Source organism: Chrysochloris asiatica, unplaced genomic scaffold (genome assembly GCF_000296735.1).
Source record: "Chrysochloris asiatica unplaced genomic scaffold, ChrAsi1.0 scaffold00020, whole genome shotgun sequence".
NCBI classification, from domain to species: domain Eukaryota; kingdom Metazoa; phylum Chordata; class Mammalia; order Afrosoricida; family Chrysochloridae; genus Chrysochloris; species Chrysochloris asiatica.
Window position 1 is genome coordinate 5448032 of NW_006408538.1, and position 14062 is coordinate 5462093.

Consider the following 14062-nt stretch of genomic DNA (forward strand, 5'->3'; position numbering starts at 1 on the left):
GAGGTCTTCCTCTTTTTCTCTGACCTTCCACCTTACCAAACATGATATCCTTCTCCAGTGACTGGTCCCTCCTGACAATATGTCTGAAGTATGAGAGAGACAAAGTTTGGCCATCCTGGCCTCCAATGAGCACTCTGGCTATACTTCTTCCAACACAGATCTGTTTGTTCTTTTGGTAGCCCATGGCACTTTCAATATTTTCCTCCAACACCATAATTCAAATGCCTTAATTCTTCTACAGTCTTCCTTATTCACTGTCCAGCTTTCACATGCATATGAGGTTACTGAAAATACTATGGCTTGAGTCAGGTGCACCTTAGTCCTCAAAAGCTGACATCTTTGCTCTCCAACATTTTAAAAAGATCTTGCACAACCGATATGCCTAATGCAATACGTTGTTGATTTCTTGACTGCTGCTTTCCATGAGTGTTGATGGTTGATCCAACAAGAATGAAGTCCTTGACAACTTCAATCTTTTCTCCATTGAGGTGGTGAGGAATTTTTTTTTTCTTTACATCGAGATGCAATCCATACCCAAGGCTGTGGTCTTTGATCTTCATGAGTAAGTATTTAAGTCCTCTTCACTTTCAGCAAGCAAGGATGTTATTATCTGCATATCACAGGCTGTTAATGAATCTTCCTCCAATCCTGATGCCACATTTTCCTTCATAGAACCCAGCTTCTTGGATTACTTGACTCAGCATACAGGTTGAGTAAGTATGGTGAAACAATACGACCCTGTCGCATGTTTCTTACGTTTTAAACCATTCAGTGTTCCCATGTTCTGTTCAAACAACTGCCTCTTGGTCCATGTACAGATTCCTCATTAGCACAGTTAGTGTTCAGGAATACTCATACTTAGCAATGTTGTCCATAGCTTGTCATGATCCACACAATCAAAAGTCTTTGTGTAGTCAGTTAAGCACAGGTAAACATCTGATCTTATTCAGTATTCAAATCTAAGACACATCATTTGCTACTTTAAACTGAGAGTTCTAAAGAAAAAAAAAAGCTGAGGATGGCTCTAGATGTGGTTATACATATGAAGATCATTAAGGCCTATGATTCTGGAAAGAACGTGGATGAAATAGCAAGCGAGGAAGGACTACCTCATTCAACTATTTAGACAATAATTAAAGAAAAGAACAGAATTTTGGAGAGACTCAAAGGAGGAAATGCCATAATTTTAACAAAGAAGAGTTAAGAGCCAATCCAGGAGATAGAGAATCATTTGAAGATTTGGATAAAAAAACAAAGAGAAGATTCCTGCATGCTTACTGATGATTCAAGTGAAACAACACCATCTTTTTGAAAATGTGAAGAAATAACAATGTGAAAGTAACAACACCATCTTTTTGAAAATGTGAAGAAATAACAATGTGAAAAGTTCTTTGAGTACTTTTAATGCCAGCAGGGTCTAATTTCATCTTTTCAAACACAGCACGCACATGAAACTGAAGCTGCTGAATATTCCACGATGAGCTGAACAAGATGACAGAGACGAAAGAAAAGTTGTCAAAAAATTTCTGAATGAAAGAATTAGCTGAAATGTTTTCTAAACTAAATTAGGGGTGGTTTCAGTTGCTCGAAAACATCCAAGGACTGGCTGACTTCATAACTAGGCAGATTTGTGAAGCAGTAACATTTTAACATGAAATATATGAAACAAACAAAAAAAAAAGGACCCTACAGAGACAACTCCCACTAACTTTCAGACTGGAAATGCTGCTAGTCCATTCCCAGAGGGAATCCAGATGATCTAGAACCCTCTACAAGAGAAGTTTTTACCAAATATGACTAAATGTTAATATTGTACAATTCTTCTTCATTGTTGTAGTACATTTTTATGAGGAGCACTGGACTGCAAACCGCAAGGTTGGGAATTAGGCAATTAAAATCCACCAATCACTCTTCAGAAATCCTATACAGGGCTGCTGTGAATAGGAACCAATGTTGCTGATGACATTCAACAACATCATATGTATTTTTACGTATGTATTAAAGTATGTATCTTTATAAGTGCATTTTTATGTAGTTTTCAACCCCTAAAGAGAAATACAGACTTGATTCATGAAAATACTTATACTAATACATGAAAAGATAATAATAAAAACTTGAAAAGAAAAAAGAGGTATTTTATTTACATCAGAATTGATGTACTGTGTAGGACACCTGTATTCAATTCCTGCCCTATCACTTATTGATTTTAGAACTCTCTTGAATTCTCTTACTTTTCAAAAATGGTTGTTGGTAAGTGCTGTCAGGTCAGTTCTGACTCACAGTGACCAACCAACCTTTAACCATCAACCTTGTGATTAACAACCCAGTGCTTATCCTACAGGAGCACACCAGGATTCCTTTTCAAAGACTGCTTGTTGTTAAATGGCACTGAGTCGGTTCCAACCCATAGCAACCCTGTATAGGGTTTCTGATGAGCCACTGTTGAGCTTGAACTGCCGACCCTGCAGTTCAAATGGCTTTACAGTCTGGCGCATTAACACACAGCACCACACCAGGAATCCTTTCAAAGATTAAGTAGACGTATTAAAAAAACATGAAAATAACAATTCCATAGTAACAAACCCCGCCCCCCAACACACACAAATGTTTTGATAAATGAAAAAGAGACACAGGCCGCTGTTTTTTCCCTCAATACATAATTCCTGTGATCTTCACAAGATTCTCATTTTTTGTATTAGGAAATGAATGCAGAGAGGAATCAAAGGTCACAAAGTAAGTGATATACCCAAAATGATAATCTAACTCAATCTCCAAAGTCTATCCTTTCATGTTAAAGACTTATAAACCTAATATTTTATTACTGATAAAAGATGAGTGTATTTGATTTTATCTGATTTGTGCTATAGCTTAAATCAGCAATCTCTTATATTAAAATATTCAATCATATACTTTAAAGGAAAGAGTTTGAAATAATGTAGAGAAATCAGAACCCTTGTGTATTGCTGGCTGGTGAGATTATAAAATGGTACAACCGCTGTGGATATCAGTGTAGTAGTTCCTCAAAAAGTTAAACATAGAATTACCATTTGTTGCTGTTTCTAAGTATCGTTGAATCGATTCCAACTCATATCTATCCTGTATAGAGTTTCCAGGGAGCACCTGGTGAGCTTGAACCACCGACCTTGTAATTCAAATCAACTTTGCAGTTCAGCTGTATAAACTCACAATGCTGTACCAGAATTACTATGTTGTTGCTGTTGTTAAGTGTCGTCAAGTCGATTCTGACCCATAGTGACCCATAGGGTTTCCAAGGAGCAAGTGGTGAGCTTGAACCACCAACCTTGAAGTTCAAATGACTTTGCATCTGACGCATTAGCCCACAGCGCCACACCAGGACTCCCAGAATTACCATAGGACCCAGCAATTTTACTCCTAAGTATATACCCAAGACACTTGAAAACAGGTACTTAAGATATTCAAAAATTGATGTTCACTACAGCATTACACATAATAACCAACAGGTGGAAATAGCCTAAGTATTCTTGAATAGATGAATGGATACACAAAATGTGGCACATACATAAAGAAAACGCTGCACTCTCATCCCTTTGTAAATTTAGTTCTTAACCCTTCACAGAATCTCAACACTTGTAATAAAAACAGTTCTGGAAACAGTTTAAGAAATTAGATAAGTCATAGCTAGCCAACTTAATAAACCAAATCAAGCTGCCTCCTGCTAATTCAATGAATGTCAATCATTTCCCTTTCGGGAAATCCTCCATTTACACTATATATAAACTAATCAAAATTGTAATGTGACAAGCTCATCCTTTCAGAGGAGTGCCTTCTGTTACAGTTTTCTTTCCACCTAACGAAACCTTACCTCTAAATGGCTTACTGATCAGAATTTTCTTTCCACAATATAAAAGAACATTGTTTGGTCATAAAGAGAAATGAAGGCCTGATATATACTACAACACGAACAAACTTTGTAAACATTATATTAAGTAAAATAAGTTAGTGACAAAATGACAAATAAATGATCCCATTTGATGAAAAATCTAGAACAGGCAAGTATATAGATACCAAAATTTACTTCTGGCTACTATAATTGCTGTTGTTGTTGTTGTTGTTAGTGCCATTGAATTGGTTCCAGCAAATGGATTTCTACTCATAGTAATCTCATGCGATATGCAGATGATACAACCTTGCTACCTGAAAGTGAAGAGGACTTGAAACATTTACTGATGAAGATCAAAGAGCACAGCCTTTGATATGGATTACATCTCAATGTCAAGAAAATAAAAATCCTCACCACTGGACCAATAAACAACATTCTTATCAATGGAGAAAAGATTGAAGTTATCAAGGAATTCATTCTTCTTGGATCAACTATCAACACTCACGGAACCAGCAGTCAAGAGATCAGACAACATATTGCATTGGGCAAATCTGTTGCACAGGAACTTTTTAAAGTATTGAAGAGCAGAGATGTCAGCTTGAGGACTAAGGTGCACCTGACCCAGGCCATGGTATTTTCAATAGCCTCATATGGATGCGAAAGCTGGACAGTGAATAAGGAAGATCGTAGAAGAATTGATGCCTTTGAGTTGTGGTGTTGGAGGAGAACACTGAAAGTGCCATGGACTGCCAAAAGAACCAACAGATCTGTTTTGGAAGAAGTGCAGCCAGAGTGCTCCTTGGAGGCCAGGATGGCTAAGCTTCATCTCTCATACTTTGGACATATTGTCCGGAAGAAACAGTCGCTGGAGAAGGATGTCATGCTGGGTAAGGTGGAGGGTCAGAAAAAAAGAGGAAGACCCCTAACGAGATGGATTGGCCAGGTGGCATCATTGATGGACTCAAGTGTGGCAGCGGTAGAGAGGCTGGCCCAGGATTGGACATTGTTTTGTTCTACTGTGCATGGGGTCGCTATGAATCGGTTCCGACTCGATGACACCTGACAACAACAACAACATGAATGATTCTAATATTTTAACATCAAGTTAAAAATATAAAACATCTAGAAATGTCACTGCTTTCAGAAGAAAAAGAAATGGAGTAAGATAAGAGAGTAAATAAATATTGCTACCAGAGTTCCATACATGCACACATTTACTGTAAACAGATTGTGTTTAATTTGTTTACGGGTTTACTGTAAACCCTTTATTGTGTCTCTGCAATCCATGGATGGCTACAGACATGTTCTTCTAGGAATACCTATTCTTTTAGGCACTCATATTAAGGTGCCCTCAAAAGAAGGCCCAATCAAAACAGTATCTTCCAGTGAGATATGCTAAGCTGGTTAAACTCAAGGCAGAGGACAGCTCAAAAGGTAATGTTGTTGTTGTTGTTGTTGTTAAGTACCATAGAGTCGGTTCCAACTCATCATGACCCTGCACAGGGTTTCAGAGGCTATAAATCTTTACGGAAGCAGAAAGCCTCATCTTTTTCCCACGCAATGGCTGGTAATTTTGAACCGCCAACCTTGAGGTTAGCAGTCCGATTCGTAACCACTACACTACCAGAGCTCCTTCAGCAGGTAATGGTGATTGTTTTTTGGAATTGCCAATGAGTGATCTTGATAGATTTTGTCAAAGGACACAGGGCTATCATGAAGTGTTTATTATAAAATTAAAAAAATAAAAACAAAAAAACGCTGAAAAATCGCATTGGTAAGAAAAAGGTCAGGAAAACTGCACTGATGGAATTGTTTTCCATCACAACAATGCACCTCGTCATTAATATAAGGTAGCAAAGGCTGTCTTACAAAAACTTCATTGGGGAAACCTTATGCCATCCAACCTACAGTCATAATAATCTTGCCCTTCAGACTTCTTTGTCTTCCCCAAACTCAAAAATCATCAAAACGTTTAATAACCTTTGAGTCCTTTAAGAATGCAGAAAACCTGCCATTTTGTTGTGGTGTAAATTAAAGACTGTGGAATTCTTTATGGAAGGACTGTTGCTGTTGTTAGGGGCTTTGAGTCAGTTCTGTTTCACAGTGCCTATTCATTACAGAACAAAACACTGCCCAGTCCTGTGCCATTCTTATAATCATTAAACGTGTGCCCATCGCTACTGCCAACTGTGCCAATCCATCTCATTGGGGTCTTCTTCCTCTTTTTTGCAGATCCTGCAATTTACCTAATATGATACCCTTCTCCTGAGACTAGTTCCTCCTGGTAATATGTGTTCAAATTAAGAGAGATGAAGTCTTGACATCCTAGCTTCCAAGGAGTATTCTTGGCTGTAATTCTTCCAACACCAATTTGTATGTTCTAGCATTCCATGGGATTTTTAATATTCTTTTCCTACACTGTAACTCCAATTTATCCATGATCTTCCCTTTTCACTGTCCAACTTTTTTCACACACATATGATGCTAATGATAATACCATGGCATGGGTCAGGAGCACCTTTATACTCAAACTGACATCTTCGCTCTTGAACACTTTAAAGAAGTCTTGCGCAGATGTGCCTACTGCAATATGTCCTTTGACATCTTGACTGTTGCTTCAATGAGTGTTAAATAGTGAATCCAAGCAACATGAAGTCTTTGAGAATTTCAATCTTTTCTCCATTGGTTAGTGGTATTACTTAATTGGCTCAGTTATGAGCATTTTTGTTTTCTTTACATTGAGGCATACCCATACATCCTCTTTGATTTCAGTAAGCAAGATTGTAGCATCTGTACATGGTACGTTTTAATGAGTCTTCCTCCAGTCCTGATGCCACAATCGTCTTCATGCAAACCAGCTTCTTGGATTATTTGCTCGGCGTACAGAATGAGTAAGTATGGTGAGAGAATACATCCCTGGCACATACCTTTCCTGATTTTAAGCCATTCAGTTTAACCTTAGTCTTTTAGAACAACTGCTCTTTGGTCTATGTACAGGTTCCTCACAAGCACAATTAAATGTTCAAGCCTAGCAACAATTGTGAGGATGGCACAAGATTTAGACCGTGTTTCATTACGTTGTGCAGAAGGTAGCAATGAGTTGGAACTGAAAAGACAGCACTGAACAACAATAATAATCCTGTGTCCAATAAATACTTTTATTATTACCATATAAATACTTTTTGACTTATACTTGTGTTACCGTGTTTATCAACTGGGATGCTACTGATCCCAAGAAAAGAAATACTAACCAAAACAAGCTTAAACATAAAGTAAATTCATTATTCCATAATGAAAAATTCTATAAATGAAAAATTCTTATATACACATATATGGAGTCCTGGTGTGATGTTGTAGGATGAACACTGGACTGCAAGGTCAGTTTGAACCACAAGGCTAGTGGTTCAAACTCACCGGTCGCTCCTCAGAAACCCTACACAGGGTTGCCATGAGTCAGTACCAACTTGACGGCACTTAACAACAACATACTTTTATTTGAGGGCACTTAAAAAAGTTCATGAAAAATTACATTACCTTTCAAATTCCATTTTTCTACGAACTTTTTGAAGCTCCTTTATACAAATACACACACACACACTACGACTTCAAAGAATTTGTAGAAAAAAGGAATGGAAAGATAGCAAATTTTCCATGAACTTTTCAAAGTATATATAGATTAGTCATGTTGTTTCCTTTTAGCTCTACTAGTGTCTGTATGTCAGTTTTGCCCTCAAACTGGTACAGGTAGAAAATGGCTCCATTAGTGCCAGACCTCACACCCATACAGTACTCTGCATTCTGGACCTATTTAGGGCCTGCAGTCATCAATGGTCCACTCTTTAGTCACATCAGAATACATACAGGATAGACTAGACATTGGGGACACAACCATTAAGGTACACAGTGTTACAGATGAAAACAAAAGAGATTCAAAATTAAGAGTAAGCAGCAATAATTGAGATAGCTAGTATGGATTAAAGCATTGAAGACATTTAAAATATTCATTTCCTTTAATGATCCATAAGCACGCATTTATACTGGGGGTGCACAATGGCTCTCTGTACTGTAAGAACTAGACTACAAACCACAAGGTTGGCAGTTCCAGCCCACCAGTTGTTCCTCAGGAGAAAGATAATAATTTCTGCTCCTACAAAGATGTACAGAGTCAGAGCAACTCAACGGCGTTTAATAACACTAAAATTTTGAAGGGGAAACTGAGAGAGATATTCTTTATACGTAACTTGAAATTTTCAAAATTAGCATAGTAAATATAACAATACAGGAAAATAGCCTATATGCTTTGCAATACTAGGAAATCCTCACTTAGGAACTGGACTTACAACTTGGGCAACTTGTCCTTTAATGCTATTCAAATTTGCCTTCACTTTGAAACAACTGAACCAGGACTTCAAAACCAGTTCTTCCCAGTTTAGTCTTGGCTAATGAAGAGAAACATGACCAGGTATGAATTTATAAAATGTAGGTGTACCAGAACAATTATGGGAATGGTAAAATTACAGGTGGATGCTCTACTAGAAATTTAATCTCCCTCTTAGAAAACAAAGGCTGTATGTACATTGCATAGAAAGCAAACTTCTTGATCAGAGAAAAGTTAAATACCCTGCTAAAAATGGCAGCCAACCACACCCCATGGTCATGGCCATCACCCAGTGTCCCGCATCACGCTCCTGAAAGGGTTTGCTATCTGTCTTCAAAGTCTCCCATCCCAGAACTCTGCCCTGTAATTGTTCCCAAAGAAAGACTTCGCAATCTGCGTCTGAAAGGTTAAGAGGTAAGAAAACTCTATGGAGCAGTTATAATCTGTAACACAGAGAGCTGTTATGAATTGGAACAGTGTGGACCACAATGGATTTGTTTTCCTGGGCTTTCACCTTCCTTTAAAATCAAGGAAACTGAGCGCCACCATAGCTGGAGTCCACACATTTACTTTCCTATAACTAAATTTTCAATACTATTAGCAAGTAATTTAAGAAAGGGTGAAAAAACAGTATATTCTCAAATCAGATAACAAAGTCTTTCTATCTATCAGATAAACCAATTTTCTCGACTGCTAACCTATCAAGGATATAATAATTAGGAAGTAATATCACTCTTTCATGTATTAAATACTTGATGAATTGATTTTAAAAATAGCATTACCAATACTGGAAGACCATGAGATAAATTTTAGACTGATATGAAGAATTATCCTAACAAAACTTAGAAAGGAATCACGTAGTCCAATTTAATATGAAGCAGAGAAATGAAAGAGTAGCTTCTTTATAAATCATTGATAAATCATTTTAAATGACCCAAACATGCATATTTTATTTATATTTAAACCCATAAAATCTGCAAAAGAATTCTTATTTATAGGTGCACAGTTTAGAATGGTTTTAAACCTACATGCCAGAATGAACTACTCTTCTCCAGTGATCATCAGAAAATTCCCCCAAATAAAAACCACCTTATGTTTAGTCTTTGAAATACAATGATTTGTTTTTGCTCTTGTGAACATATTTTCTTTAAATAACTCACACTTTGGACAAGTTTGGCTTGAAAACAGGGATGCAATTACCCTAAGCATCAAGGGAGGGAGGATAGATGGAAAGCTATATGGGTAGGGGGAAGGGGGAGAGATGTTTACATCAGGTTGTAAAAGGAAAGTAAAATGTCCGTGGGTACCAGGAATTAATTTTATGAATTATATATTCATAAGTCAAGCTTGGAAACCTAGTCAATGTCTTGTCTATTCTGTCCCTTATCTCCACCCTGTCCCTCAGTGACAATGTGCCTGGAACACTACAGTGCAGAGTACGTCTGGAAATCAAGCACATGCCTGCACTATTGGAAAATATTGGCACCCTCTTTGGAAAAGCGTAAAATCAAACTTTTAAGGTTCTGCATGGCATTTAAATTTTTAATTCACAAAATCTCTTGCGTCAGTTACTTGCACAAAACTCAGATACATTCTGAGGCTAAAGTACTATTGATCTGGGGCGGGGGTGTGTTTTTTCCGACCCTCCATACCAGAAATTTTCGTTTTAATAATTTCTGGTTAGAAATCCAAGCTTCTACGAAGTAGAACGAGGATAGAGCAATTACCATAGCCTTTACCTCAAACACAAGAACATTGGAAGCTTTTTCTCCTTCCCCTTTTTAGAAAGCTTCTAAGGATAAGGTTTACAGCTCAAACACTACCCTATTAAGACAGATAGTGGACTCAGTTCCGACTCAAAGCGATCAGGTATAGGGTTTTCAAGGAGCGGCTGGTGAGTTTGAACCACCAACCTTGTGATTAGCAGGAGACTTTACTACACGCACACACATACATCTAAACCCGAAGCGATGTAAGTGAAGCAGGCGCCCAGTGGTCCAGGTCCCCTCCCCCGGGGCTCTGGGCGTGGAGCCCCGCCTTGCGGTGAGGTCCGCACGTTGGGCGGTCGGGCTCTGCCCGGGAAGCTGCGGCCAACCCTCTTTTCCCGGAGAGGAGAGTGGCCCGGGAGAACCCCGCGGCTTCGCGGTGGCGCGCGGCAAGGGCGCCGGGGAGTCCCGCTCCGCTACCTCCCACCCGCAGGGAAAGCCACTTCCCGGGAGGCGGTGACCCAGACGGTGGATCCGGCCAAATTCGACCAGAGGTCCGTAGGGGGTGTGTGACCGCCAGTTGGCCGGTAGAGACAAGGTGCCGGAGGCAACCCACCAGGTGGGGCTGCGAGAGAGTGGACCGGGATAATGGGGCTAGAGGAGCATTCGCTCTCTTACCGCCAGGTCCGGATTGCGGCTATCCCTGTGCGACACGGCTCGGATGACCCCCGCTCTCCAGCCCACAGAGCAGCGTCCAACCTCCCAGAGCTCTGGCCGCCGCTCAGCTCCGTCCGCCACACACAGGAACCGCTTCCCCACCAGCTCCGGCCGCGTCTCCATCACCATAGCCGTCGCTGCCTCCTCCTCACAGCCAGGGAAAACAGGGAACTAGCGACACGCCACTCCTACCCTCCTACCGGCCGCCCATGCCAAGTGTGGACAGGGGGGCACCGGCAGCTACTGAACGAGAAAACGCGGACTCCAGACGCACCAAACGCTCTGCCTGGGAGGGCACAGTGAGTTCGGTGCCTCGCTGTCTCCGAAACTCCCTTGGACAAGTGGACTCTCAGCCCTGGGCTGCAGCTCCACCAAAAACAAAAAAACTGACAGAAATCTACACACCGCCGTCGGAGACCCTGAGGCAGCCCCAAACGCCACAGCGCTGCGGCCAGTACTCCGCCTCTCCATCTACTACCAGGGCTGCGAGCAAACTGCGCATCTCCTTCCGCCGGAGGGGGGGATGGGAGGGGGTGGGGGGGAGGCGCGGGAGAGGGTCGGATGAAGCACCACAGACGCAAAGTAGTGCCGGACGCGGGAGCCGCCACCGCTGCTTGACAAGTCAGGCCTCCACAGCGGTGGCGTCTACTCCAAGACTAAGCAGAAAAGAGGGGCACGTGGGATGAGAATGCTCTCCTCCTTTAACAATACTATTAAAAGCGTTTAGGCCCACCTCTATTCGTCTCTCCCTTGTCTGATGGTGGGGGAAATGAAGCGAAAGTGAAGTGTGCAGATTTCAATCAGAATTGCAAAACAAACTCCAGGTTAAAAGCTGTACTTCAGAACACATGGCGTCGGCTGAGTTAGCCTGAATTAACAGGTCTGCCATCTCGGCAGCGAAGCAGAGCAACCCTTTCTACTAAAAAACAAATCCAAAGAATTTAGTCACTGCAGAAGTCTGAGACTTCAACTGAAAATTCAGAAAACTCTGTCATCCTTCTATTCCTCCCACTTACAGTTATACTAACCCGAGTTTGAGCTATTCAGAGATTCATACCTTGGTGGCAGTGATGGTGTTAAGAGACGTTGAGTCGGTTCTGACTCATAGCGACTCTGTAAAGGGTTTCCGAGGAGCAGCTGGTGAGCTTGAACCACCAACCTTGCAGTTCAAATGACTTTGCAGTCTGGCGCATTAACCCACAGTGCCACACCAGGGCAGAAGAGTCAAATATTCTGTTAGGGGGTCTTTAAAATTCACAAACTCTGTGGCAATTTGAGTGCTTTTACCACCACTACGTACCTCAAATGCATTTGAGTTGTGGTGTTTGAGGGTAGAATATTGAAAGAACCAACAGATCGTTGTTGGAAGAAGTACAGCCAGAATGTTCCTTGGAGGCCAGGATGGCCAAACTTCATCTCTCATACTTCGGACATATTGTCAGGAGAGATGAGTGGCTGGAGAAGGATACCATGTTCAGTAAGGTGGAGGATCAGAGAAAAAGAGGAAGACCCCAGCGAGATGGATTGGCAAAGTGGCGGCATCAATGGGCTCAAGTGGGGCAACAATTGTGAGGTTGGCCCAGGGCCGGGCAGTGTTTCATTCTGTTGTACATAGGGTCGTTATGAGTCAATACCGACTTAATGACATCTAACAACAATGTACCTCAAATTCACTGGTCACATAATACAATCAAGAGAAAAGCTCCAGCCTGAGTTATTAGAAAGATGACATGAAAAGAAAAGGATTTTAGCCAACCACGTTTCAGAAAAATTATGTCCATTCCCAAAGGGACTTTGTGACCCTGATTCCATACAGGTCTCCACCTTGAACAGTTACTCCTTCGTTGATCCCACCTTTGAGTTCTCCTAAATCAAACCTTCCTTATAGATACGCGACCAGTTCAATTTCATTCATATTTTGTTTTAAATGTGTTTTTAGAATGTAGTTTTTAAAATACCAGTAAGCACTCGACTTCAGGATTGGATTGAACCGTAACGTCGGCAGTTCAAACTTACCAGCAGCTCCTCGGAAACCCTAGCCGAGGTCGCCGAGCAGGAACCTTCTCATCGGCACTTAACAACAATGTTGTTGTTGTTATGTGCCGTGGAGTCGGTTCCAACTCATAGCGACCCTGTACAGGGTTTCCGAGGCTGTAAATCTTTACGGGAGCAGAAAGCCTCATCTTTCTTGCGCGGAACAGCTGGTAGTTTCGAACTGCTGACCTTTCGGTTCGCAGCCCGATTTGTAACCACTACGCCACCAGAGAGCCTTAGATGATGATATTTTTAACACTAATGTACATGTGACCCAAGCCATGGTATTTTCAATCAGCCCATATACATATGTCCTGATGTGGCGCTGTGGGCTAATGCACCAGACTGTAAAGCAGTTTGAACTGCAGGGTCGGCGGTTCAAGCTCACCAGCCATTCCTTGGAAACCCTATACAGGGTCACAACCAACTCGACAGCATTTAACAACATATACATATAAAAGCCAATGAATAAGAAAGATCAGAGAAGAACTCCTGCGTTTGAATTACGGTGTTGCCTAAGAATATTGAATATAGCACGGACTGCCAAAAGAACAACAAAAAAAATCTGTCTTAGAAGAAGTACAGCCAGAATGCCCCTTAGACGTGAGAATGGGGAAACTTTTCTCAAGTTTCATGTACTTTAGCCATGTTACCAGGAGGGACCAGTTCCTGGAAAAGGACAGCATGCTTGGTAAAGTAGAACGTCCGTGAAATAAAGGAAGGCCCTAAACAAGACAGACTGACACACTGACTACAACAATTGAGTCAACAGCTGTGAAGACAGCACAGGACAGGGCATTGTTTCATTCTGCTGGACTGTGCACAGGGTCACTAGGAGTCAAAACTTTCTCAATGGCACCTACCACCAACAACAATAGTGGTTCTAATCAATTTTAAAAATTCTTATAGCTGAATAAACATTTACTTTAAGTTTTTTACAGGTTTTCATAAACTTCTCATACAAAAAGAAAGTTACCTTTTAAAGGAGTTTACACTAGCAATCTGAATGTTTAAAATAAAAAGAAAGCTTTTCTCTCCTTTCTCTAGAACACACACAATGTGACATGACCACTATTAAAATGAAACCAAAATAACAGGGAAGAGAGATTTTGATAACATGGTTTAATTTTGCAAATTTAAAGATCAAATGTAAAATTGGAATAAACAAACAAAAAGTTGTATCCAGAAATACTATTGGAAAATTTTAGTTCTACATCAATAACTTTATTTTCAACTTCATCCTTGATATTTACAGTATAACACTTTGCAAAACTTCTCAAGAATTATAGGGTATAACTTCCTAAATCTCACCTTGGATTAAGGAGCCAGTAAAGAAACCATAAGTGCAGTACAACTAGAATATGC

The 14062-nt window shown here is 40.6% G+C and overlaps 1 protein-coding gene across 1 annotated transcript in view; it reads right to left on the reverse strand.

Moving 5' to 3' along the window:
* Positions 1-10792, reverse strand: part of JMJD1C (jumonji domain containing 1C) — a 247399-nt gene extending 236607 nt beyond the window's left edge. Inside the window, exon 1 of the mRNA XM_006835811.1 lies at positions 10625-10792. Coding sequence (XP_006835874.1) covers positions 10625-10792 — 168 coding nt within the window. The remainder of the gene's footprint in view (positions 1-10624) is intronic.
* Positions 10793-14062: the final 3270 nt, after the last annotated feature.